The sequence below is a fragment of the Mobula hypostoma genome, chromosome 28, assembly GCF_963921235.1.
Source record: "Mobula hypostoma chromosome 28, sMobHyp1.1, whole genome shotgun sequence".
In the NCBI taxonomy this organism is placed as follows: Eukaryota; Metazoa; Chordata; class Chondrichthyes; order Myliobatiformes; family Myliobatidae; genus Mobula; species Mobula hypostoma.
This window is the reverse complement of record NC_086124.1, coordinates 8875367-8900461: the sequence shown is the minus strand read 5'-3', so window position 1 is coordinate 8900461 and position 25095 is coordinate 8875367. Positions and strand designations below refer to the sequence as shown.

Here is a 25095-nt window from a genome sequence, read left to right as displayed (position 1 = left end):
CTGCATTGACAGTGTTATTTATTTATTGACCTACAGTGCAGAGTAGGCTCTTCTGGAGACACACTGCCCAGCAATCGTCCAATTTAATCCTAGCCTAATCACAGGACAATTTACAATGACCAGGTAATCTGCCAACCGGTAGGTCTTTGGACAGTGGGAGGAAACCAGAGCACCTGGAGGAAGCCCATGCAGTTAGGGGGAGAAAGTACAAACTTATATCAGGCAACCGTGGGAATTAAACCCAAGTTACAGGTACTGTAAAGCGTTGTTCTAACCACTAAACTACCATGCCGTGTTTTAAGATGTTTGGAAGTTTAGTTCCAACAGCACTCGGGAAATTTGACGCCATCTAGGACAGAGGTCCCCAACCACTGGGCCGCAAAGCATGTGCTACCGGGCCGTGTGGAAACGATATGAGTCAGCTGCATCTTTCCTCATTTCCTGTCACCCACCATTGAACTTGAACATAGAGTTGCCAACTGTCCCGTATTTGCCGGGACATCCCATATATTGGGCTAAATTGGTTTGTCCCATATGGGACCGCCCTTGTCCCATATTTCCCCCGCTAAGGTAGAGTGTTCCTTTGAAACCTTTTGTGCCGAAATGGCGTAAAGCGGAGAAGCAATTACCATTAATTTATATGGGAAAAATTTTTGAGCGTTCCCAGACCCAAAAACTAACTTAGCAAATTGTACCAAATAACACATAAACCCCAAAAAATAATTAACACTAACATATAGTAAAAGCAGGAATGATATGATAAATACACAGACTATATAAAGTAGAAATAATGTGTGTACAGTGTAGTCGGGAAGATGAAAGCAAAACCAATATGTGGGGAAAAATCGGCACGTACGCACATGCGCACACAGGTGCCCGCGCAAGGCATCATGGTCATGGTAGTCTTTCCAGGGGTAAAGTGTCTTGGGATTTGACTGCTACTTTTGTCCCTTATTTTGGAGTGAGAAAGTTGGCAACTCTAACTGTAATAGACATGTTAAGGTGAGTTTAACCCTACTTGAACAACCCCCACCAACCGGTTGGCTGGTCTGCCAGAATATTGTTAATATTAAACTGATCCGCAGTGCAAAAAAGGTTGGGGACCCCTGATCTAGGAAAAAGCAGGTATTTGATTGGCAGCCCATTTGTCAGCTTAAGCATTCACCCTGCTCACTACCATAACCCAACAGCTCCTATGTATACATCTATAAGTTGAACTATATGGCTCGTTCTGACAGCTGCTCCCAAACCTATGATCTCTGTCATCGGGAAAGACCAGGCCAAGTAGGCATGTGGGAGAACTACGACATGTAGGCTCCCCACCAAGTTGCACAACATCCTGGGTATTAAAGCTCAAAGTTCAAAGTAAAGGTTCAAAGGTTCACTTATTATCACAGTATACAACTCTGAAATTCTTCTTCTCCAGATAGCCAGGAAACCAAGAAAGCAAAGAATGGCAGCACGATCATCAACCTCAAATCCCTCCCCCCCCCACATAAAAAAATGAATGAAAAAGTAAGTATATTATCAAAGTACATATACAACCCTGAGATTCATTTTCTTGTGGGCATACTCAATAAATCTACAGAAAAATAATCCTAAAAGGATCAATGAAAGAGCAACTTGGGCATTCAAACTAGTGTGCAAAAGATTTAAAAAACTGTATAAATACAAAAAGAAAGAATAATAATAATAAATAAATATCATGAAAATGAGATGAAGAGTCCTTGAAAGTGAATCCATTGGTCGTGGGAGCATTTCAGTGATGGGGCAAGTGAAGGTGTGTGAAGTTATCCCCTCCGATTCATGAGCCTGATGGTTGAGGGGTAGTCACTGTTCCTGAACTTGATGGAGTGGATCCTGAGGGTCCTTTACCTTCTTCCTGAAATTTGTCATCCGACAGCCTGGCTCTTGTTGGCTGTTGTTTTGTTGCTTCTCGTGTCTGTGTTGTCCTGCTGTTCTGTCAAGCTTTGTGGGGCATCCTATGTTGGCGTCGGAATGTGTGCAGTCACTTGAGGGATGGCCCCACCTCATTGTGAGATCGTGTTGGTTGTTAACACAAATTACACATTTCATTGTATGCCTTGATGTGTAAATTTGAATCTCAGTTTAAATTCAATCCCAACCAGTGGTCTAAGAATAAGTGTTACCCACATTTCATTGTGTGTGTTTTCCTTGATTGATTTATAACTTGGAGTGAGAAAAGTGTTATAGCAGAGGTTCCCAAATTTGCATCCTCAGATCCCTTCCTTAATGGTATTGGTTGAAACATTGGAAACCTCTGTGTTATAGGGTTTTAGGTGGTTTGTGATAGTGGATTAACTCCACCCTGGACAGTCCCAAGCCCGGCTACCAAAGGAGAAGGATTGGGCATTGGGCTAGTGACCCCGTCCCATAGAAACCCAGAGTAACAGAATTGCCAGCTGAAGCTCCTGAGACCTCATTCCTGGGAGAGGAAGGATACACCAAGAAGATGAGCTACAGCTGCAGACAACTTGAAAGACTGGCCGCAGACAGAGGTCTCCGATGCGCTACTGTTGGCAGCCTATGACCCATAGGGGTTGTAGGAGCCATGTATATATGTTCTATCACTATTGTAGTTTGAGTTGCGTGTTTATTATGGTAGCTAGTCACATGGATTGGGGCATAGTAAAAGTGAAGATTTCAGTTACATATTCACGCTTTGGTCTTCGGGATCAGTGTAGTTTGGGTAAAGCGAGTGAGTGGGCCAGGCGTGTGATGGGTTGTCTCTTCCTCTCTTCCACTGCTGCCAGAGGAAGGTCATTGCATTCGAATGGCCTCTTTCTTTCCCTCTTCCACTGCTGCCAGAGGATTGTGCTGGAATCCTGGATCTAGGGCAAGGCTTAATTAATGTGGTTTGTGGATTGACATATGTCGCCAAATTTGTTGCTTTGCAGCAACAATAACTACAAGATGTACAGTGCTGTGCAAAAGTCTTAGTTACATCTATATAGATATGGTGTCTAGGACTTTTGCACAGTACTGTAATAATTTTATGCATTGCACTGTACTGCTGCCGCAAAAAAAAAACAGATTTCATGACATGTGAGTGATGATAAACCTAATTCTGATATGGGTCTCTATTGTGGACTGAGAGTGGGAAGGGGGGCAGGGAGAAGGGAATCATGCTGTAAAAAGGGGAAGGGAGAGGGGAGGGAGTGGGAAGCACCAGAAAGACATTCTGTAATGATCAATAAACCAATTGTTTGGAATCAAGTGACCTTGCCTGGTGACTCAGGGCTGGGCGTGTCTGCACCCGTGCCTGGCACTCCTTTTCTGTCACCTGTCCCACACCCCTCCGCGACACTCCACCCTCGCCATTTTCAACATCCTTTGCTCCCGCCAGATTTACAAGCTCACTCTCCGCTCCACATTGACACATACAGCACCTTACAAATGTGTCAGGCACACTAGCTATGTATATGTGCCTGAGACTTTTGCACATTTCTGTAAAAATACTATATCTTAGAAAAGCAAATACTTAACGCAAAATAGGAATAAAAAGTTAGCTTTCATGGGCTCAGTGTCTATTCAGAAATCTGATGATTGAGGGAAAGAAGCTGTTCCTAAAATATTGAGTCTGGGTCTTCAGGCTCCTGTACTTCCACCCCAATGGTAATAGGAAGAAGAGGGCATCTCCAGTATAGTCAAGGTCTTTAAGGATAGATGCCACCTTATTCATAGAACATAGAACATAGAACGTAGAATAGTACAGCACATTACAGGCCCTTCAGCTCACAATATTGTGCCAACTCTCAAACCCTGCCTCCCATATAACCCTCCACCTTAAATTCCTCCATATACCTGTCTAGTAGCCTCTTAAACTTCACGAGTGTATCTGCCTCCACCGCTGACTCAGGCAGTGCATTCCACGCACCAACCACTCTCTGAGTGAAAAACCTTCCTCTAATATCCCCCTTGAACTTCCCACCCCTTACCTTAAAGCCATGTCCTCTTGTATTGAGCAGTGGTGCCCTGGGGAAGAGGCGCTGGCTATCCACTCTATCTATTCCCCTTAATATCTTGTATACCTCTATCATGTCCCCTCTCATCCTCCTTCTCTCCAAAGAGTAAAGTCCTAGCTCCCTTAATCTCTGATCATAATGCATACTCTCTAAACCAGGCAGCATCCTGGTAAATCTCCGCTGTTTTTTGCTTTTTGTGTTGTATGTACTACTTGATGAAGCGTGTATGGGGAGCCCTGGAAGAGGCAGCACCTTGGGTGAAGAGACTTGGTGTATCCATTCTGGAACAGGTCATTCATCTCTGGTCTCTACTGGACACTCAACTCTTACCTGTGGCTCCATGGAGCTGGTTGCTGGAGAGGCTCTATTCCAAGAGCCAGAGAACCTATTCTGTGTTGTATCACTAAAAACAAATAATAGAATATAACTTAGTGTTGAATTTTTATTCTGTGATATTCTGAATTTGCCATCCATAGTGGAACAATCTTATCCAGTTGAAAATGCTCGTCGCAGACACAATTCAAATTTACAGCAACAACATTACTCATTCGACCAATCTGAACTTTGAGTTCTCCTTTAAATTCTTCTGGGCATCTACTTTACGTGTGTGCACTGGCGACATTTAGAACAGCTTGGGTGGGTCACGTTTTACTGAGATTTACTGAAATGTGAACATTTATGAACTGAGGTGTAGGTTATATAGATACGAGAAAGTCTGCAGATACTGGAAATCCAAATCAGCACACACAAAATGCTGGAGGAACTCAGCAGGTCAGGAAACATCTATGGAAATGAATAAACAGTTGATGTTTCAGGCTTTTATCCTTCTTCAGGACTGAGAGGTTAATATACAGTAGAGCTAGTAATTGTAATTATACTCTACTCTTGGTTGGGGCAACTGTAAAGAAAATCAATTTCCCTCGGATCAATAAAGTATGACTATGACTATGACTAATTTGTCCTCCAAGAGGACCACTACATTGTCGTAGGATTTGGAGGCCTGTGTGCCTCAAAGACCCAGAGAGCTATGTTGGCTAGTGTCAGGGTCTTGTGCTTTGACTCTTGGTAGGATCACCCACCTCAAACAGGTCAAAGGGTAGAGGCCAGATTAAGAGTGGTCCTTTGATTCTTCAGGTTTAGGGGTTCAGCTCAGGGATAACAACTCTGAATGGTCAAATAAAATAGTTTCAGAAACAACAATGGAGAACCATATATCTGTGTGCAATGGTATTCCTGAGTCTCCTCCCGGGATTTGCATGAGTGAAAACTGAGAGGAAGCTACTGGCATGATGAAGGAAGCCCTGAACACCACCAAGAAGTGATGAGAGGAGAGGCCAACTCCATCATCAAGACAGCGTTTCATTGGACCCGTGAAGGACGGACGAAACATGGGAAACCAAAGACAACTTGATGCTGTATTGTAGAGGCAGAAATTAGTTCTCTGAACCATATCTGGGGCACATTAGAGAAGATGGCCAAGGACCACAGAGATGGAGGAACTTCATTGCTGCCCTGAATGTCAGAGGCATAACAGGCAGTAACTACTGTAATTTGTACAATTAACCCTAAAGGATAGAGTTGCCAAAGATGTTAAATGCTGATATCTATTTAAGGCTAATTGAGATGTAGTTAGTCCATATTGAAGCTTTTTATTTAATATTTCCTCTTTTGTTTTTAAGTTTCGCTACAGTTTCTGAACACTTTCCACAAAGAATGAATTTTGTTGGTTACACCTCGGTTTGAGCCAAAGGTTCAAATGTTCATTTATTATCAAAGTATGTATGCAGTATACAACTCGGAGATGTCTTCTCCATGAAACAAAGAAAGCCATTGAAGTATTTCAAGAAAACCATCAAACCCTTTCCCCCAGACAAAAAGAATGGAAACACAATCATCATTGCCCAAACCCACATCCCCTGCACAAAAAAATCAACAAAACTCATCAAAAGGCAACAAGAACACCTTACCCTCGCCCAAAAAAAACTCACAAACTCGCCAAAAGGCAACAGGAACATCAACCCCCAAATTCCACCCCGCCCCCCCCACCCCCCAGTAAGGAAAAAGTTAACAAACTCGCCAAATGGCAATGAGAAAGAACGGCAAAAATACAGAATATAAAAACCATAAAATTGAAAGCGTCTACCAAAAGATGTGTAAAATACCCCGGTAAATGGAAGAGTTCCCTTTGCTTTAACCAAATTAGATATCTAACTTGTTCCCTTCATTGTTTGATAGAATGTCGGTCCTCCACCAGCCGGTGCGTTTAAAGAGAGGCGCATAAAGCCGACGGCATTCCGGAAGTTCTATGAAAGGGGCGATTTCCCTGTGGCTGTGGAACATGACGCGAAAGGAAATCGAATAGCCTGGAAGGTTGGTGGACTATAACCATACATTGTATTGAAGTGTGCCAGGGAGAATTTTTGCTCATTGAATTATTTTGATTGTGCATTTGAGCATACATTATCAACATACCCTTAAAGGAGACACCTTCTCTTCTTCTTTCATTAGATCTGTGAGATGACAAGGTTGGAAGTGTCTTTTAAAAAAGCCATTTGTTGCCTCGGTTGTAACTTTCCGTTTTTGTGAGGGATTGGGAGAGGACATATCTCAGGCCTGGTTGACTGTCATAACTCCATCCAATACTCCGGGCTATAGCTTTGAATGCAACCTTTAATTAGCTAAATAGCTGGGTCATATATGTGTGCCATTTGTAATCAGGCATGGAATGTTAATTAGGCCCAGACTGATATAACAACTCTACACTTCCCAGGCAGGATTGCTAATGTAATCTGTGTCAGACACATCTCTGTCACGAATTGACCTCCAGCCTGATATCATAGCGTCTCCTCCATTTTCTCCCTTGTGAAAGGTTAATTGGTTTAGAAATGAATCGATTAGTTCTAGTCTCTAATGCTGTTATTCAGCTTTTACAGAAAAATGGTCGAACAAAAGTCCCTTTTATTAATCCAATTCAGCTTATTTTCCCTCAACAATTTGTATCTAAGTGCCATGACGAGGGACGGCACTGGTACATTTTTTAAACTGATTAGGAAATTAGCGATTTCATTACCGAGAAAGCTTTTAAAGAATCATTCCAGGAATGCTCACAACGTCACAAGTAATAAATCTTAAGGTAGTCAGGGTATATTTCTGGGGCAGAATAACTGACTGCAGGTTTCTAGGATACGTTCCAAAAATAAAAGATAAATTCAAATTTGAATAAATGCTTTCAGGTTATTGAATTCAAGGCATGAATATCGATTTCTCCTTCTGGTAAAAATATCACCCCCCCCCCTTCTATTCCCCATGCTGGCCTCTTATCTCTTCTCACCTGCAAATCACCTTCCCCCTGCGTCCCCTCCTCCTTCCCTTTCTCCTATTTCTCCTACGGTTCACTTTTTCTCCTCTGCTGCCATCTGGGTGATTTCTTTTCAGAGCTTGAGGGTGGAGGGGGTTTGATATTTTTCTTTGAATGGGTTAGTTCTGTGGTTCTTCTTTGGTTCATGACTGTCTGTGGGGAAGACCGATTTCAGAGTCATATACTACATAAGTACTTTGAATCTCTGAATCTCCTCTCCTGTCAGATTCCTTTCTCTCTAGCCCTTTATCTTTCCTGCCCACCTGGCTTCCCTATTACCTTCTAGCTCTTCCACTTCCCCCCACCTTCTTATTCTGGAGTCTTGCCTCTTCCTTTCCGGTCCTGAAGAAGGGAGTCATTTTTATTCATTTCCATAAATGCTGCCTGACCTGCTGAGTTCCTCCAGCATCTTGTGTGTGTTGCTTTGGATTTCCAGCATCTGCGGACTTTCTTGTGTTTAAAATAGCTTATATACATAGATCGATTGTGTGTCCGTAAAGTGACGCTCGGCACGGGAGTGTCTGTACGTCAGGTGACTGACAGGAAGTGATAAAGTAGTGGTGCTGGAGTGTAGAGGGGGGAGTGCTAGTCAGTGGAGGTGCTGATCTGCCTGATTGCTTGGGGAAAGTAACCACTTTTGGGTCTGCGTAGCCTCTTCACTGATGGGAGTGGGGCAAACAGTCCGTGAGCAGGGTGGTTAGGATCCTTCATGATGATACTGGGCCTTTAATGGCACTTTTCGTACGTATGCCCTTGACGGCAGGTAGGCAGGTGCTGGTGATGCACTGAGGAACGGCGACTGTTTACTCATCTCCACAGATGCTGCCTGACCTGCTGAGTTCCCCCAGCATTTTGTGTGTGTTGCTTTAGATTATTGATCTTTATACTTCTGTTAATTAATCTGAAACAAATGCTATTTCTAACTATCTCCAATACAGTTGCTGAAGGGTATTAGTTCTCAAATAGTAATGCACCTGGATGTACTGTTCATTTTTGTTCAGCGTCCAAAAACAACCTTAGAATACCGGAAAATTCTGAAACCTGAAAAAATTCCTAGAGCCACAGCTATTTATCAACAGAATCACATACATTTCCATATTGGTTTTGATTTTGCAAATGGCAGTGTATTTGTTACAAGGTGTTATGTATGTGTACTTTATGTACTGTGTTTTTAATATTTCAGTTATATCTGAGTAATAATATATTCATATAGTTGATTAAGCACTCCTGTTTATTTAAATAAATAATTGCAGGTTACATGTAAAAATACGTGAATTGCATACGCCATCACGTGTTACCCTGCGCGCTTTTACCTGCACGCTTTGTTTAAAGTAAACCCAAAGTGAAACTCACATTTTGGACTCTGGTGTCTTCCTTTGGTGTGTGTCACGTGGCCAAGTGGTTAAGGCGTTGGACTAGCGATCTGAAGGTCGTGAGTTTGAGCCCCAGCCAAGGCAGCGAGTTGTGTCTTTGAGCAAGGCACTTAACCACACGATGCTCCAGTCCACCCAGATGAAAATGGGTACCGGCAAAATGCTGGGGGGGTTAACTCGCGATAGACTGGCATCCTATCCAGGGAGGGGGAGTCTCGTACCCTCAGTCGCTTCACACCATGGAAACCGGCATAAGCATCGGCCTGATGAGCCTATAAGGCTCGGGACAGACTTTAACTTTAACTCGTCTTCCTTTGAGTAATTTAATGTTTTGATGTTATAACGCATAACAACGTGCATGAGCAATGCATACAAAATGCTGGAGTAACTCAGCAGGCCAGGCAGTATCTATGGAAAAGAGTAAACAGTTGGTTACTCAGCACCTGATTAAGGGTCTCGGCCTGAAACGTCGACTTTTACCCTTTTCCGTAGATGCTGCCTGGCCTGCTGAGTTCCTCCAGCATTTTGTGTGTGTTGCTTTGGATTTCCAGGACCTGCAGATTTTCTTGCATTTATGACAGAATGTGTGATGTACTATGAAAGAAAGTGATAAAGGATAACTTTATTTGTCACCTGTTCATCGAAACATACACTTCCAGCTAGCCTCCTTCCCCTCCCACCATCTTTTTACTCTGGCATCTTCACCCTATACTTCTTAGTTCTGAAGAAGGATCTCGGCCTGTAATGTTGACTGTTCATTCATTTCCATGGATGCTGCCTGACCTGCTGAGTTGCTCCAGCATTTTGTGTGTGTTGCAGTGAAAAGTGTTGCTAATGTCAAATCCATTCTGCAAGGATGGTGCTGGGCAGCTGGCGACCATCGTCATGCTTCCAGTGCCAACGTAACATGCCCACGGTTTGCTAACCCTAACTGTATATCTTTGGTATTTGAGAATATGCCAGAGAACTCAGGGGAAACTCATGTGATCACAGGGAAAACGTACAGACCTCTTACAGGCAGTGGGAGGAATTGAACCCTGATCTGTGATCTGTGTAAAGCAATGTGCTACGTTATCATCCAGTTACTATAATGTTATATTATCGTAAACAACATTAACTTGTGCGGTAGTTTGGTGCAGCCTGAGACCACGCTGGCTGTTGTGTCTGTGAGCGAAGTCACCGGAGAGATATAAAAGTCTATTCAGCCAAGCAAGCGGAATCATACGGGAGACACTCTTGGAAGAAGAGACCTTCCTGACCCACTATTACATGACATTTTTATATGTTAAAGGTCAAAGGTAACGGCAGGACAATTCTATATCTACAATGCTTCCTTTGAATTACATATAGTTTTCAAACACCTCCAACATTCCAGACACTCAAAATGAATGTTAATTCCCACTGATGCTGGGCTGCATTCATGTATATGCAGACATCTCAGGTCAAACAGAGTGTTTCTTTGTTTGCAATTGACCCCAGTCTGAGGCTCCAAAAGCAGTATTGTTCTGGGTGCATTTTCAACAGTCCAGTTCAGTACTGAAGACTGGTTGCTGTTGAAATTAGTATTTGCTATATACCGTAACTCCATTGCTGAACTACCAGACAGATTAAGGTTTTGGCCTCTTTGGAGGCGTGGGCTCGAATACCAGCACTGCCATTTAGATTTATACCTTTTCCTTCTTTGGGGGTATATGGTGGAGAAGTGGTTAGCGCAACACTATTAACTATTACAGCACCAGCTTACAAAGTCCTCACATACAGCAGCATGAATTGAACCCCCAATCTTCCAATCACTGGTGCTATGAAGTGTTATGCTAGCTGCTACATTACCATGCCTCTCCTATGCCTTCCTACACTTTTCTTTCCTGCACTTTTCCTTCCTGGCCACTTCCTTTCTACACTTTTCCTTCCTGGCCTCTTCCTTCCTACACTTTTCCTTCCTGGTCTCTTCCTTCCTACACTTTTCCTTCCTGGCCTCTTCCTTCCTACACTTTTCCTTCCTGGTCTCTTCCTTCCTGCACTTTTCCTTCCTGGCCACTTCCTTTCTACACTTTTCCTTCCTGGCCACTTCCTTTCTACACTTTTCCTTCCTGGCCACTTCCTTCCTACACTTTTCCTTCCTGGCCACTTCCTTTCTACACTTTTCCCTCTTGGATGTTTCCTTCCTGCACATTTCCTTCCTAGCCACTTCCTTCCAACTCTTTTCTTTCCTGCACTTTTCCTTCCTGGCCTCTTCCTTCCTACACTTTTCCTTCCTGGCCTCTTCCTTCCAACTCTTTTCTTTCCTGCACTTTTCCTTCCTGGATGTTCTCTTCCCGGACTTTTTTGCGAAAGGTGGTATCTGCAGGTGACACAGCACATTCACAATGTCCTGGATGGTTATCGCATATTCCTGTCCTTTTTGCTGACATATTAGTTATATCTTTATTGTTCGGAATACATTAGGATGCTAATGATCCCATGGTACTATTTTAATAAAGAAACTTGGTCAATATCAGTCCACTCTCAGCATCACTAAGGAAATCATGAGGCCCTTCAACAGTTGTGATCGACCATGGATGTTGTGTCCTAGTGATCATACACAAGCCAGGGCAGTTCGATATGGAGAGCAAGCCATTGCCCATGCAGTAGTCTCCCTCTCTCCACACAACTGATGAACCCAAAGGAATGGGAAATACGGATACAGTTTGGCACCAGCGGCATCACAGGAGTTACCAGTCAACGTCAAACTCAACGTAGCACTGCCTTAGGAATTCCGGCTCCAGATTTTTCTCTCGAATGTTACTCCTGAAGCCTTTCCCATGAGTGGTTATAGCCGCAAGGCAGCGGAGGTTTGAGATGAAGTTTTCCTTCTGCTAGATGAGCGGCCAACCCCGGCTGACGAGCCTCATCTGCCCGAATTGACTGGTTTTTAAGGCACCGGTCACCCACCTTTGCCTCTTCTGCTGTTAGTAGAAACAGTTCTGCTGGGCTTAGTAGTTGCATGTGAAGGCCAGGAAGTTGGACTTGTTTGTCAGAGACTATTTGAGATTCACACCATTGGAGCATTTAATAAGTAGTGGGAGAATGTCTCCACTAACCCCATCACCAACGCCTGGTTACAACAACCTTAAGGAATAAAAACATTGTAATTGGTTATTATTATGCTGTCCCACCTTGGATCTTAATGCGCACTGAATTGTGGCCGTGATTCTGACGTCAAGTTACACTTCTGAAGGATCTCAACCCACATTTGGAGACGGAGAAAATGAAATGGAATAGAAGTTGTTTTTTCCCTCCCTTTAAGGCCACCTTGGGAGTCTGGGCGGATGAATTCAGCCAGAGAATAAAGAAAGACAGAGAAAGCCGAGGATTAAAGGTGGCAGCAACCAGGTGACCTCACCATTTTCCCCGAGAATCCACACCCAATTAGGATTTCGCTTCAGGGGCTGCTTTTCAAAAGCGCATTATGCAAAGGAATGTGAAAAGAAAGCTTGAATGGAATCATTCAAAAAAGAGGATAACTTCACTCAGTTTTACTTGTCCCATCATTGAAATGTTCCCACAACCAATGAACTCACTTTCAAGGTCTCTTCATCTCATGTTCTTGATAGTTATTGTTATTTATTTACATTTGCATTTGCACAGTTTGTTGCCTTCTGCACTCCGATTGATCCTGTTACAGTTACTATTCTGTAGATTTGTTGAGTATGCCAAAAGAAAATGAATCTCAGCATTGTATATGGTGACACATATGTACTTCGATCATAAAATCTGCCTTGAACTTTCAACTTTGAACGTTTGAACTTTGAATCAGCAGAAACACAAGAATTATGAGTTACAAAGGACTAAAGTGGATTTGTATCTGCAAATTTTTGGGAAGCTATTTTCCCAAGAAGCAAAAAAGAATAAACAAGATCCTAAAATACTCTTGAGCAGTTGCTTTTGGTGGCTTTACACAGCAATCTGCCTTTACAATTGTAATTTTCTGCTGACGGAATAATGCTCCCAGTCCACCCGATTTGTACACAGAGTCTCTTGTGAGGCGATTACAGTTCTGGTATGCAGACACTTGTAGGGAGATTACATGCTCATACACTCTTGTGAGGGCATTACACTGATGTATACAAACTCACTTATGAAGAGTTTACACTACTGAAATACAGATTCTCATTATTGTACACCGACTCTGTTATAGGGAGATTACACTGCTGGTACGCAGACTCTCTTGTGGAGAATTTTCTTCATAATTTTTCTTTGCTATAGGTTATTTCTACAGGTGACACTATATTCTGAATAATTCAGATTAAGAATCAGTTTAATAGCACCAGCATATGTCATGAAATTTGTTAACTTTGTGGCAATACATGATAAATATAGGAAAAAAACTGAATTACACTTAGTATATTAGAACCTGCCACGAACATGATTTCCCAATATGTCAGAGTGGCATGGAGGGAAATCGTCCGCCAACTGGAAGTTTCAGATGCAACCTAACGACGATATTAGAATCAGGTTTATTATCACCAGTTTGTGTCATGAAATTTGTTAACTTAGCAGCAGCAGTTCAATGCAATACATAATATAGAAGAAAATAAATAAATAAATAAATAAACCATTTACAGTATACATATATTGAATAGATTAAAAATCGTGCAAAAACCAGAAATAATATATATTTAAAAAGTGAGGTAGTATTCACGGGTTCAATGTCCATTTAGGAATCAGATGGCGGAGGGAAAGAAGCTGTTCCTGAATCGCTGAGTGTGTGCCTTCAGGCTCCTGCATCTCTTACCTGATGGTAACAGCGAGAAAAGGGCATGCCCTGGGTGCTGGAGGTCCCTGACAATGGACGCTGCCTTTCTGAGACACTGCTCCCTGAAGATGTTCTGGGTATTTTGTAGGCTAGTACCCAAGATGGAGCCAACTAAATTTACAACCCTCAGCTGCTTCTTTCAGTCCTGTGCAGTAGCCCCTCCATACCAGACAGTGATGTAGCCTGTCAGAATGCTCTCCATGGTACATCTATAGAAGGTTTTGAGTGTATTTGTTGACAAACCAAATCTCTTCAAACTCCTAATGAAGTATAGCCGCTGTCTTGCCTTCTTTATAACTGCATCGATATGTTGGGACCAGGTTAGATCCTCAGAGATCTTGACACCCAGGAACTTGAAACTGCTCACTCCCTCCACTTCTGATCCTTCTATGAGGATATATATATATATATATATGGATATTAAATAGGTACAATAAGTGGTGTAAAACAGAAATAAAAAGTAGTTTAATGCCCATTCAGAAATCCATATTCTCATTCATTTTGCTGACTTTATTAAAAATAGATTCTAAGGTTTTCTTTATTTGTCACATGCACATCAAAACATACAGTGAAACACGTTGTTTGCACTAACTCAAACCAGCAAGTATTGTGCCGGGCAGTCCACAGTCATTAACACCCATTTTGGGTATGTTGGTGGGAAAATCCAGGTATTTGAAAATAACATTTAACTCAAGGGAAGCATTATGAAGGCATTGTAACTACAGAAATTGTCCTGTTACCTTTGTTCTTTAATATATGAAAATGATGGAATATGCCTGACTGCTCCACCAGTTTCAAGAACAGTTATTACCCTTCAACCATCAGGCTCCTAAACCAGCACACATCAAAGTTGCTGGTGAACGCAGCAGGCCAGGCAGCATCTCTAGGAAGAGGCGCAGTCGACGTTTCAGGCCGAGACCCTTCGTCAGGACTAACGGCTCCTAAACCAGCGTGGATAGCTTCACTCACCTCAACTCTGAACTGATTCCACAACCTATGGACTCACTTTCCAGAACTCTATCACTCACGTTCTCAATATTATTCTTTCATTTATTTATTTTGCATTTGCACAGTTTGTCTTCTTTCGGACATTGGTTGGTTGTCCAGCTTTGCATGTGGTTTTTCATTGATTCTATTCTGTTTCTTTGTATCTACAGAGAATGCCCACAAGAAAATTAATCTCAGAGTAGTATATCTACTTTGATAATAAATTTACTTTGAACTTTTTGAATTGATGTAATGTTGATAATGGCATATAAATTCCTTTGGGTTGTTAGGGTTAAGGACAAACTGTTCTTGTAATTTAAAAATTGCTATTGACTTTACACTAATCTTTAAAAGGAAGCTATCTAGTTGAATGAATTATTTTAAAAAAACTTGTATATTTATTGAACAGAAGCTGTTACATTCTTCCAGTGAAAAGATGCTTCACTAAGTTTTGACTGCAAAAATGTACTAGCTGTTATTTCTGGAGTCATATGTCATTCGTAGAACCTTGAGTTGCTATTTAAATTATTTTTGAGTGAATGGGTCTCTTCAATCTTGGTGGGGAGCTCATCTAGGAGAAAGAAAACTCTGATCTCAAACCTCTTTTCAAATCTTTTTATTATTATATTATTCAAAAATAACACGAGTACATCAAAGTAAACAACACTTACAATGTCTCAAGGAAAAAAAACATTATTTTAAAGATTGAAAAATGTTGGTGATAATAAAAAAACCCTACTAAGCAGAAAAAGTGGGAAGAAAACCCATTAGGTGTTCAACCCCGGAGCCATGAGTCATACAAAAAGCTTCTAAAGATAAACATCGAACCGGCAGCAAGAAAAAATATACCAAAAATTTACAATTAGATCGTGGAGGAAATCTATCAAATAACTCAAATGATAACAACGAGCAAATGAGCCCCATCTTTTCTCAAAATCAAATAAAGGTTCAAAGGTTCGACTTCTAATTTTCTCCACACTAAGACATAGCATCACTTGAGAGAACCATTGTGACAAAGTGGGAGCTGATGTATCCTTCCACTTCAACAAAATGGCCCTCCTAGCTATCAATGTAACAAATGCAATAACATGTTGGTCAGACAAAGAAATACCATGGATATTTTGAGGAATTATTCCAAAAAGCACAGTTAATTTGTTAGGTTGTAAATTTATTTTAAGTGCTTTAGAAATTGTTGAAAAAACTGACTTCCAGAACTGTTCCAGTATAGAACAAGACCAAAACGTGTGTCAGGTAGCTGTCTCAGTTTTACATCTATCACAATAACTATCAACATTAGGAAACATTTTAGACAGTCTCTCCTTCGTCACCTCTGCTGCCTTGTGGTTATACCCACTCACGGTGAAGGCTTTGGGAGTAAACTCAGAGGGAAAAATCCAGAGCGGGAGCCCCTGTGTTGAGTTCACTGCTGACCGGCAACTCCTGTGAGGCCGCTGGTGCCAAACCATATCAGTCTCTGCCGTTCCTTTGGATTCATCAGCTGCCTGGAGAGGGGGAGCCTGCTACATGGGCAACAGCTTGCTCTGGTATCATACTGGTCCCAGCTTGCATATCATGTAGTCAGCTATGGTGCTTTATCCATGGTCGGCCTAGACCAATGGAGAGCCTCCTACTTACCTAATTTATAAGTTGGGACAAGTGAGAAGGCTAAAATGAAAGGTTATATTTTCCAGTCATGCAAAAGGAAAGTAACATAGATGTTGCAACTTTATAAAACTCAGGTTGGGCAACATCTGGAGTTTTGCAACAAATCTGGTCGCCCAACTATAGGAAGGATGTGGTGGCTTTGCAGAGGGCATAGAAGAGGTTTGCCAGAATGCTGCCGAGTTTAGAGGGCATCACAAGAGGCTGGACAAACTTGGGTTGTTTTCTCTGGAGTGGCAAAGGCTGAAAGGAGATCTGACAGACGATAATAAAATGATGAGAGGCATAAATAGAGTAGGCAGGGAGTATCTGTTTCCCAGGACTGAAATGTCTGAAACCAGAGGGCATGCATTGAGGGTAAGACAGGGTAGGTTCAAGGGAGATGTGAAGGGTAAGTTTTTTACTCAGAGAGTGGTGGATGCCTGGAATGTGTTGCCTGGTCTGGTGGTAGAGGAAAATACGTTAGAGGCTTTTAAGAGATGTTTGGATAGGCACATGAATGTGAGGAAGATGGAGGGATATGGGCGTTGTGTAGATAGGAGGGATTAGTTTGGGGTGGCGGGTGGATGATTTACTTTTTAGCTGATTCAGCACAACATTGTGGGCCGTGGGGCCGGCTACTGTGCCGTACTGTGTCAGATACCTGAAATAAATAAAACAAACATTTGAAAGGTCAGGCAGCTTCTTCAGAATTCCAAGGTGCAGAACAAAACCTGACCTATGAACCTCTGAGGAAGAATGGAGTACATCTGAGTCTCTTTTCTCTAGGTGGGACAAGCTCAGGGGACAGTGACAAAAGGGTTAACAGCGCACGACAATTCTGATATAACTACATGACTTGCTCAGACATTTCCACGTCGCTGCGGCTCTGGTGGTCAGCTGCTGGCGCAGTGAGGTCAGCGTCGGGCTCGAGAACGGAGGTTCCCGAGTTCGATCCAGTGACAGCCCGCCCCCGTGTGCGCTCTCCATCCGCGCCGGGTTGATGTCGAGCTCGCAACTCGGCCTCGTAAAGATGATACTGCGAAACGTCTTTGCGAGGAGTGGCGCCCCACACGGCCTTTCGAACTGCGCCTTGTAAGGCATGAAAATGCCCGACGCTGGCCTCTCGGGTCTGAGTCGAGGTCACCATCATCATGGCTCTGGAATCAGGTACAGGCTTTTCTGCTTAATTATATAAATTCAAATTCCTAAGTTAGATCGTAAGGCATAGGAGCAGAATTAGACCATTTGACCCATTGAGTCTTCTCCACCATTCAATAATGCCTGATCCTTTTTTTTACCCCTCCTCAGCCCCAATCCCCGGCCTTCTCCCTGTAGTCTTTCCAATCAAGAACCAATCAATCTCTACCTTAAATACACCCAATGACCTGGCCTCCAGAGCTGCCTGAGGTAATCAATTCCACAAATTCACCACCCGCTGGCTAAAGAAATTTCTCTGCATTTCTGTTTTAAATGGATGCCCTTCTATCCTGAGGCTGTACCCTCTTGTCCTAGACTCCCCCACCATGGGAAACATCCTTTCCACATCTACTCTGTCTAGGCCTTTCAACATTTGGAAAGTTTCAATGCGATTCCCCACCCCCCCCCCCAATCCTTCTAAATTCCAGTGTGTAGGCCCAGAGCCATCAAACGTTCCTCGTATGATAACTCTTTCATTTCCAGAATCATCCTTGTAAATCTCTGATGAACCCTCTCCAACGCCGGCACATCTTTTCTTAGATGAGGAACCTAAGTTTTTCACAATATTCAAGGTGAGGCTTATAAAGCCTCAGCATCACATCCCCGCTCTTGTATTCTAGACCTCTTGAAATGAATACTAACATTGCATTTTCCTTCCTCACCACCAACTCTACCTGCAAGTTAACCTTTAGGATGTTCAGCACAAGGACTCCCTAGTCCCTTTGCATCTCAGATTTTTGCATTTTCTCCGGTTTAGAAAATAGTCTGCACATTTATTTCTACTACCAAAGTACATGACCATGCATTTTCCAACATTGTATTTCATTTGCCACTTTCTTGCCCATTCCCATAACCTGCCTAAGTCCTTCTGCAGCCTGCCTGTTTCCTCAATATTACCTGCCCCTCCACTAATCTTTGTATCATCTGCAAACTTGGCAACAAAGCCATCTATTCCGTCATCTAAATCATTGATATACAGCAAAAAAAGAAGTGGTCTCAACACTGACCTCTATGGAACACCAAATCACTGGCAGCCAAGCAGAAATGGATCCTTTTATTCCCACTTACTGCCTCCTACCAATCAGCCAATGCGCTAACCATGCCAGTAACTTTCCTGTAGTACCATGGGGTCTTAACTTGATAAACAACCTTATGTGTGGTACCTTGTCAAAGGCCTTCTGAAATTCCAAATATACAATATCTACTGCATCCCTTTTATCTATCCTACTTGTAATCTCCTCAAAGAATTCCAACAGAATTGTCAGGCAAGATTTTCCCTTAAGGAAATCATGATGACTTTGTCCTGTGTCACCAAGTACTCCATAACCTCATCCTTAACAATTGACTCCAACATCTTCCCAACCACTGAGGTCAGGCTAACCGGTCTATAATTTCCTTTCTGCTGCCTTCCTCCTTTCTTACAGAGTGGAGTGACATTTGCAATTTTCCAGGCTTCTGGCACCAGGACAGACTCCAATGATGTTTGAAAGATCATTATTAATGCTTCCACAATCTCTACTGCTACTTTTTTCAGAATCTTAGGGTGCAGTTCATCTGGTCCAGTTGACCTATGTACTCTTAGATATTTCAGCTTTTTGAGCACCTTCTCTCTTGTAATAGTAACTGCACTCACTTCTCTTCCCTCACATCCTTCAACATCTGGCACACTGCTAGTGTCTTCCACGGTGAAGACTAATGCAAAATACTGGTTTAGTTTATCTGCCATCTCCTTTTCTTCTGTTATTATTTCTCCAGCCTCATTTCCTAGTGGTCCTATATCCACTCTCATCTCTCTTACGTTTTACATACTTGAGAAGGCTTTTTCTATCCATTTTGATATTGTATGCTAGCTTGCTTTCATATTTCATCTTTTCCCTCCTAATGATTCCTTTAGTTGCTCTCTGTAGGTTTTTAAAAGCTTCCCAATCCTCTGTCTTCCCACTATTTTTTGTTTTGTTGTATGCCCTCTCTTCCGCTTTTACATTTGCTTCGACTTCTCTTGTCAGCCATGGTTGTACTATTTTGCCATTAGAGTTTTTTTTTTGTTTTTGGAATACATCTATCCTGCACCATCCTCGTTTTTCCCAGAAACTTTTGTCATTGCTGCTCTGCTGTCATCTCTGGCAGCATCTCCTTCCAATTTACTTTGCCTCTCTCTTTCCACTGTAAATTCCTTTATTCCACTGAAATACTGCTACATCAGACTTTAATTAGCCAGTACCTCTGGTTAAATAGCCCAATAATTAATTAATTTATTGACATACAGCGTGGAGTAGGCCTTTTGGCCCTTCGAGCACCGCTGCCCAGCAATCCCTTAACTTAATCTGAGCCTAATCATGGGATAATTTACGACGACCAATTAATTTACCAACTGGTATGACTTTGGACTGTGGAGGAAAGCGGAGCACCTGGAGGAAAGCTATAGGTCACGGGGAGAACGTACAAACTCCGTACTGGTGTTGGTGGGAATTGAACCTGGGTCGCTGATAGCGTAAAGCGTTGTGCTAACCACTACACTACCGTACCACCCCAACAAAGAGATCCAACACTTAATGTGTTACTGTATCAGCACTTCAGATTCAGATTCGGCTTTATTTATTTATCACGTGTACATCGAAACATACAATGAAATGTGTCATTTGCGCTAACAATCAACACGCACGGGGTGAGCTGTGGCCAGCTTGCCAGTATCGCCGCACATTCTGGCACCAACATAGCATGCTCACAACGATTGACGTTACGGCATTCGCCAAGATTGGCAATCAGCTTGCAGACGTTTCATCACAGGTCGAGGAGACATCATCGGTGCGCAGTTGTTGGTGTTTCTCTCTGGGAGCGCTCATGTTTATACAGGCTTGCCTCGATCCTGATTGGCTACCCCTTCAGTTGACCTTTCAATTCTATTGGCTCGCGTTTCCTTGGCTCTTAGGGGTTCGTACATGGCGTCTATTTCAATATGTTTGCTCACGGAGTTATCAGAAGAGAACCACGCTTCTAAAAATTCTCGTGCTTGCCTTGCGTCCCAGTTGAAGCGACGTCCTTCTTGGAGCACTTCCAGAGAGAAACACCAGCAACTGCGCACTGAGGATGTCACCTCCACTGGCGATGAAACGCCTGCAGGCTAATTGCCAAGCTCGGTGAACGCCTCAGCATCAAACGCTTCCACCTGAGCTGCCGATGCTCACAACATTCAGCAGCAACTACAAAACCAGATAACAAAAGCAAAAGCAAACCCTTTCCACCTTCTCTCTCTCTCTCTCTCTCGCGCACACACACACACACACACACACACACACGCACACACAGGCCTCCAGCCCCATATGGCCCTCAACTGGGCCTCCAGTCCTGGTCGGCCCAGAGAAAGGAAATACCTCACGAGAACGTTTGGGACAAATGTGCAGGTAATCTGATTTTACTGGATGTATACCTTGGTGGGTTTAAAATTCCATGCAAATACGTAAACTTTACCACGGCAAAAACGTTCTGCAATTGTCCAATGTCCTAACCATGCACCAGAAATGTTGAAGAGCAGGTACTTGTGTGTGCTTGTTTGTCCTCTATTTAGAAAGGAAGGAGAGAGAAAATGGGGAACTGTCACCCAGGTAACTAGGCGTTAATAGGGAGAATGTTGGAACCTGGTCTGTTACACTGGCGGCAAAAGTACAATAGGAAGGAATTAAGAATGATGTATTTATTTAGAGGTATATGGTGTGAAACAGGCTCCTTTGGCCCAGCGTGCCCACACCGCCCAGTAATCCACCCGTTTAACCCTAGCCTAACCACTGTTGGTCTCCTTGCTCAGGGAAGGGCAAACAGGGACTCCAGCAGTGGATCACCACACTGAGTCCTCGGGCGCAGTGGTAAGGTGAAACCAAAACGAAAGCAAGACAATTGCTGCTAGCCTGAGACCCAGTGGATTTGTTATACTTGCATGACGCGCCCTCAGCTCCAACGATTGCTCCAAAAGTCGAATCCTTTATTCGATCCTTTGTTGGCAATTAGCAAACGTACAATCTTGAAGCGATGGAGCTTAAGCATACCCAAGAGTAAGCTAAGCACTATTCAACGGTCAGTGAGAGATAAGACATCCACCGGTCCCAAGCTACAAACTGCCGCAAAATAAGCAAGAATGCGTAATTTATTCCCTTCGCTCTTCTCACGTTCCCACTCATGTGACTAGTTACAAAGAGACAGTTCTATAGTTACAATGTATCTACAATGCTTCCTTTGAATTACATGTGCAAAGGGTTTCTTCTTTTATGTTACTGCGTAGTCTAATTAAAATGGGTTCTTTGTTATGTTATAATTGAAATGGCTTCTTTGTTATGTTAACTGCTGAGAAAATCCTCCCGCTAGCAGTTTGTTTGGATTATGTTATTGATAAGAAGGTGTTCTGAACCAGTTGGGATAGATGTTATTCTTTCTGTGTGTCTGTAAGATATTGTGATGTGTGGGTTTTTTGGGAGAAGGTGGGAGAGAGAGACAGAGGATGGACCAGGTGCTGTGAGTCCACTAACAGGGTTGGACCCTGAGCAGGAGTCCGAGGTCCAGGGTGTTCGGCGAGGAGAGGAGACAGAGACGGACTCGTGTGGAATGTCTGGTTGACCACCGTTTTTGGTCCCAGGCGGCAGGTTGAGGTGGTCCGAGGGGTCACAGGGTGAAGAAGGAGGGTCCTGAGCTCCAACTGTTTGTGCACAAAGAGATTGAATTTTGATAAGTGTGGCGCCTTTTATTTTCCTTTTATATTTTATTCTCTATTAATTATATAGTTCCAGTAATATCTATAAACTGTAAATCATTTAATCGTATCTGGTGTATTGTCTGTTATTTAGCGGGGTGGGGTACATCACTCAGCATCCACACAAACTATTACCCAGTTTGGCGGGGCCGAGGGCTGTTTCCCCAGACAGCGCGTTGAGCGACCCTGAGGCTGGCCAGGGGGGCTACACATGTGAAACACCTTGGTTTCCTTGGCTGCATAAGTCTATGGAAGGCAACCTCTGGCAAGTCCACGCCAACCTCATGAGATTGAGACGTGATCCCACCCCAAACCTCGGTTTAACATAGGAACATAGAATATAGGTGCAGGAGTAGGCCATTCGGCCCTTCGAGCCTGCACCGCCATTCAGTACGATCATGGCTGATCATCCAACTCAGAACCCTGTACCAGCCTTCTCTCCATACCCCCGATCCCTTTAGCCACAAGGGCCATATCTAACTCCCTCTTAAATATAGCCAATGAACTGGCCTCAACTGTTTCCTGTGGCAGAGAATTCCACAGATTCACCACTCTCTGTGTGAAGAAGTTTTTCCTCATCTCGGTCCTAAAAGGCTTCCCCTTTATCCTCAAACTGTGACCCCTCGTTCTGGACTTCCCCAACATCGGGAACAATCTTCCTGCATCTAGCCTGTCTAGTCCCTTTAGGATTTTATACGTTTCAATCAGATCCCCCCTCAATCTTCTAAATTCCAACGAGTACAAGCCCAGTTCATCCAGTCTTTCTTCATATGAAAGTCCTGCCATCCCAGGAATCAATCTGGTGAACCTTCTTTGTACTCCCTCTATGGCAAGGATGTCTTTCCTCAGATTAGGGGACCAAAACTGCACACAATACTCCAGGTGTGGTCTCACCAAGGCCTTGTACAACTGCAGTAGTACCTCCCTGCTCCTGTACTCGAATTCTCTCGCTATAAATGCCAGCATACCATTCGCCTTTTTCACCGCCTGCTGTACCTGCATGCCCACTTTCAATGACTGGTGTATAATGACACCCAGGTCTCGTTGCACCTCCCCTTTTCCTAATCGGCCACCATTCAGATAATAATCTGTTTTCCTATTTTTGCCACCAAAGTGGATAACTTCACATTTATCCACATTAAATTGCATCTGCCATGAATTTGCCCACTCACCCAACCTATCCAAGTCACCCTGCATCCTCTTAGCATCCTCCTCACAGCTAACACTGCCACCCAGCTTCGTGTTTGTGTGGGTGCTGTGTCATTTGCCACCCTGTTACGAAGTAATGCCACAAAATAACAGACAGCACACTGCATACGATTAAAGGAATTGTATTTATGAATCTTAACTAAAGGGTTAGTAAAGAATAACAAAAAGGAAAGGGTCCATTCTAATTAAACAGTCAAATGTGCACAAGTTAGAACTTCTCTGTCATTCGCGCGTTGGGCCCTCGGTCAACGTGAAAGCTCACGCCACCTTCTGAACGTTGCTTGCAATCCATCTCGAACAAACGGGTCTCCCACTGGATCGGATGCTGTGACCGGTTCTCCCCAGGGTCTTCTCTCTTCATCTCCTCTCGAACGAAAGCCCAAACCCAACCTTAGTGTTCCTCACCAGAGAAACCTCCCCTTAATTCGACTATCCTAACCGGATGGCACATATTTTTCCTCATCTCTTATCTTCAACTGTAACTCAAACAAGCATGAAAACAGAACAGACTGCTCTTACAGAACTGCCAAAATGAAATACATACAGCATAACAGCAAAAATATGACAGGGCATTACATGTATAACTTTCACACCTCCTCCTTCGCACCCACACTCCAAACACCCCAAAATGAATATTAATCAGCATTGACTGGTTTTCAGTTACCTGCTGTCCACAGCTCCAGGAAACTATTGTGCAGGCAAAACACATCAAAGTTGCTGGTGAACGCAACGGGCCAGGCAGCATCTCTAGGAAGAGGTACAGTCGACGTTTCGGGCCGAGACCCTTCGTCAGGACTAACTGTCCAGCTCCTGGCTCCATCTCTCCCCCTCCTGTCTTCTCCTATCATTTTGGATCTCTCCCTCCCCCTCCCACTTTCAAATCTCTTACTAGCTCTTCCTTCAGTTAGTCCTGACGAAGGGTCTCGGCCCGAAATGTCGACTGTACCTCTTCCTAGAGATGCTGCCTGGCCTGCTGCGTTCACCAGCAACTTTGATGTGTGTTGCTTGAATTTCCAGCATCTGCTGAATTCCTCGAGTTAACTATTGTGCGGGGCTGCATTTCAAATTTAATTTACAATCCATGTTCAGGTTGAAAGATTAGTTGCTGACGTTAGTATTTACTGCAGTATATACCCTAACTCCAAAATATGCCCTAACATTTGATATAAGGTTCCAAAGATTCAAAGGTTCAAGGTACATTTATTATCAAAGTATGTATAATTTATACAACCTTGAGATTTGTCTACTTACAGGCAGCCACAAAGCAAGAAACCTGAGAGAAGCCAGTTAAAAAAAGAAAGACCAATCCCAATGCGCAGAGAAACAGAAAAAAAACACAAATCATGCAAACAATAGAAGCAAGCAGCAGCATTCCGAGCCAAATGGAATCCATAGATCCAGTTCCCTAGAGCAGTCTGGAGTAGGCCCAAAGCCTTGATCTCGGTTCATCATATTAGCGGGGCAAAGTGCCATGGAGCTCCCAGACACAAAGCACGGCAGCCAGGGCAGTCTCACAGCCTCAGCGCTGCGGGGAGAGGAGCAAACGTCGAGGGAGAGCGACCGATGTCGGCCCAACCTTGGCTTCGAATCACTACACCCTGCCTGTCTAGTCTATCTGGGACGAATTTCTTGCTTTTTGAAATACCAGTGAGCTGTCGCTCGCCTTCAGTAGTGGCATCTTAAACCGGGAGTTTACCACTCCGCTTTGGTTCTTGAGAAATTGGCTGCACTGTTTTTGATTTTGATAGCTTCTCAATGCTAATTGTAGTGCTACTGTGGTGTCCTGCCTGCCAAGTTGTTATTCCTTG

General features: G+C 43.3%; 1 protein-coding gene across 5 annotated transcripts in view; it reads left to right on the top strand.

Moving 5' to 3' along the window:
• The window catches only part of LOC134339031 (parkin coregulated gene protein homolog), a 498671-nt gene that overhangs the window by 127289 nt on the left and 346287 nt on the right, over positions 1-25095 (top strand). For all 5 annotated transcript variants that reach the window (XR_010016335.1, XM_063035291.1, XM_063035290.1 and 2 more), the window contains one exon: positions 6222-6356. Coding sequence is in view for 4 of the 5 variants with exons in the window: in XM_063035291.1 (XP_062891361.1) it covers positions 6222-6356 (135 nt within the window). In the remaining variant the exon portion in view is untranslated. The remainder of the gene's footprint in view (positions 1-6221; positions 6357-25095) is intronic.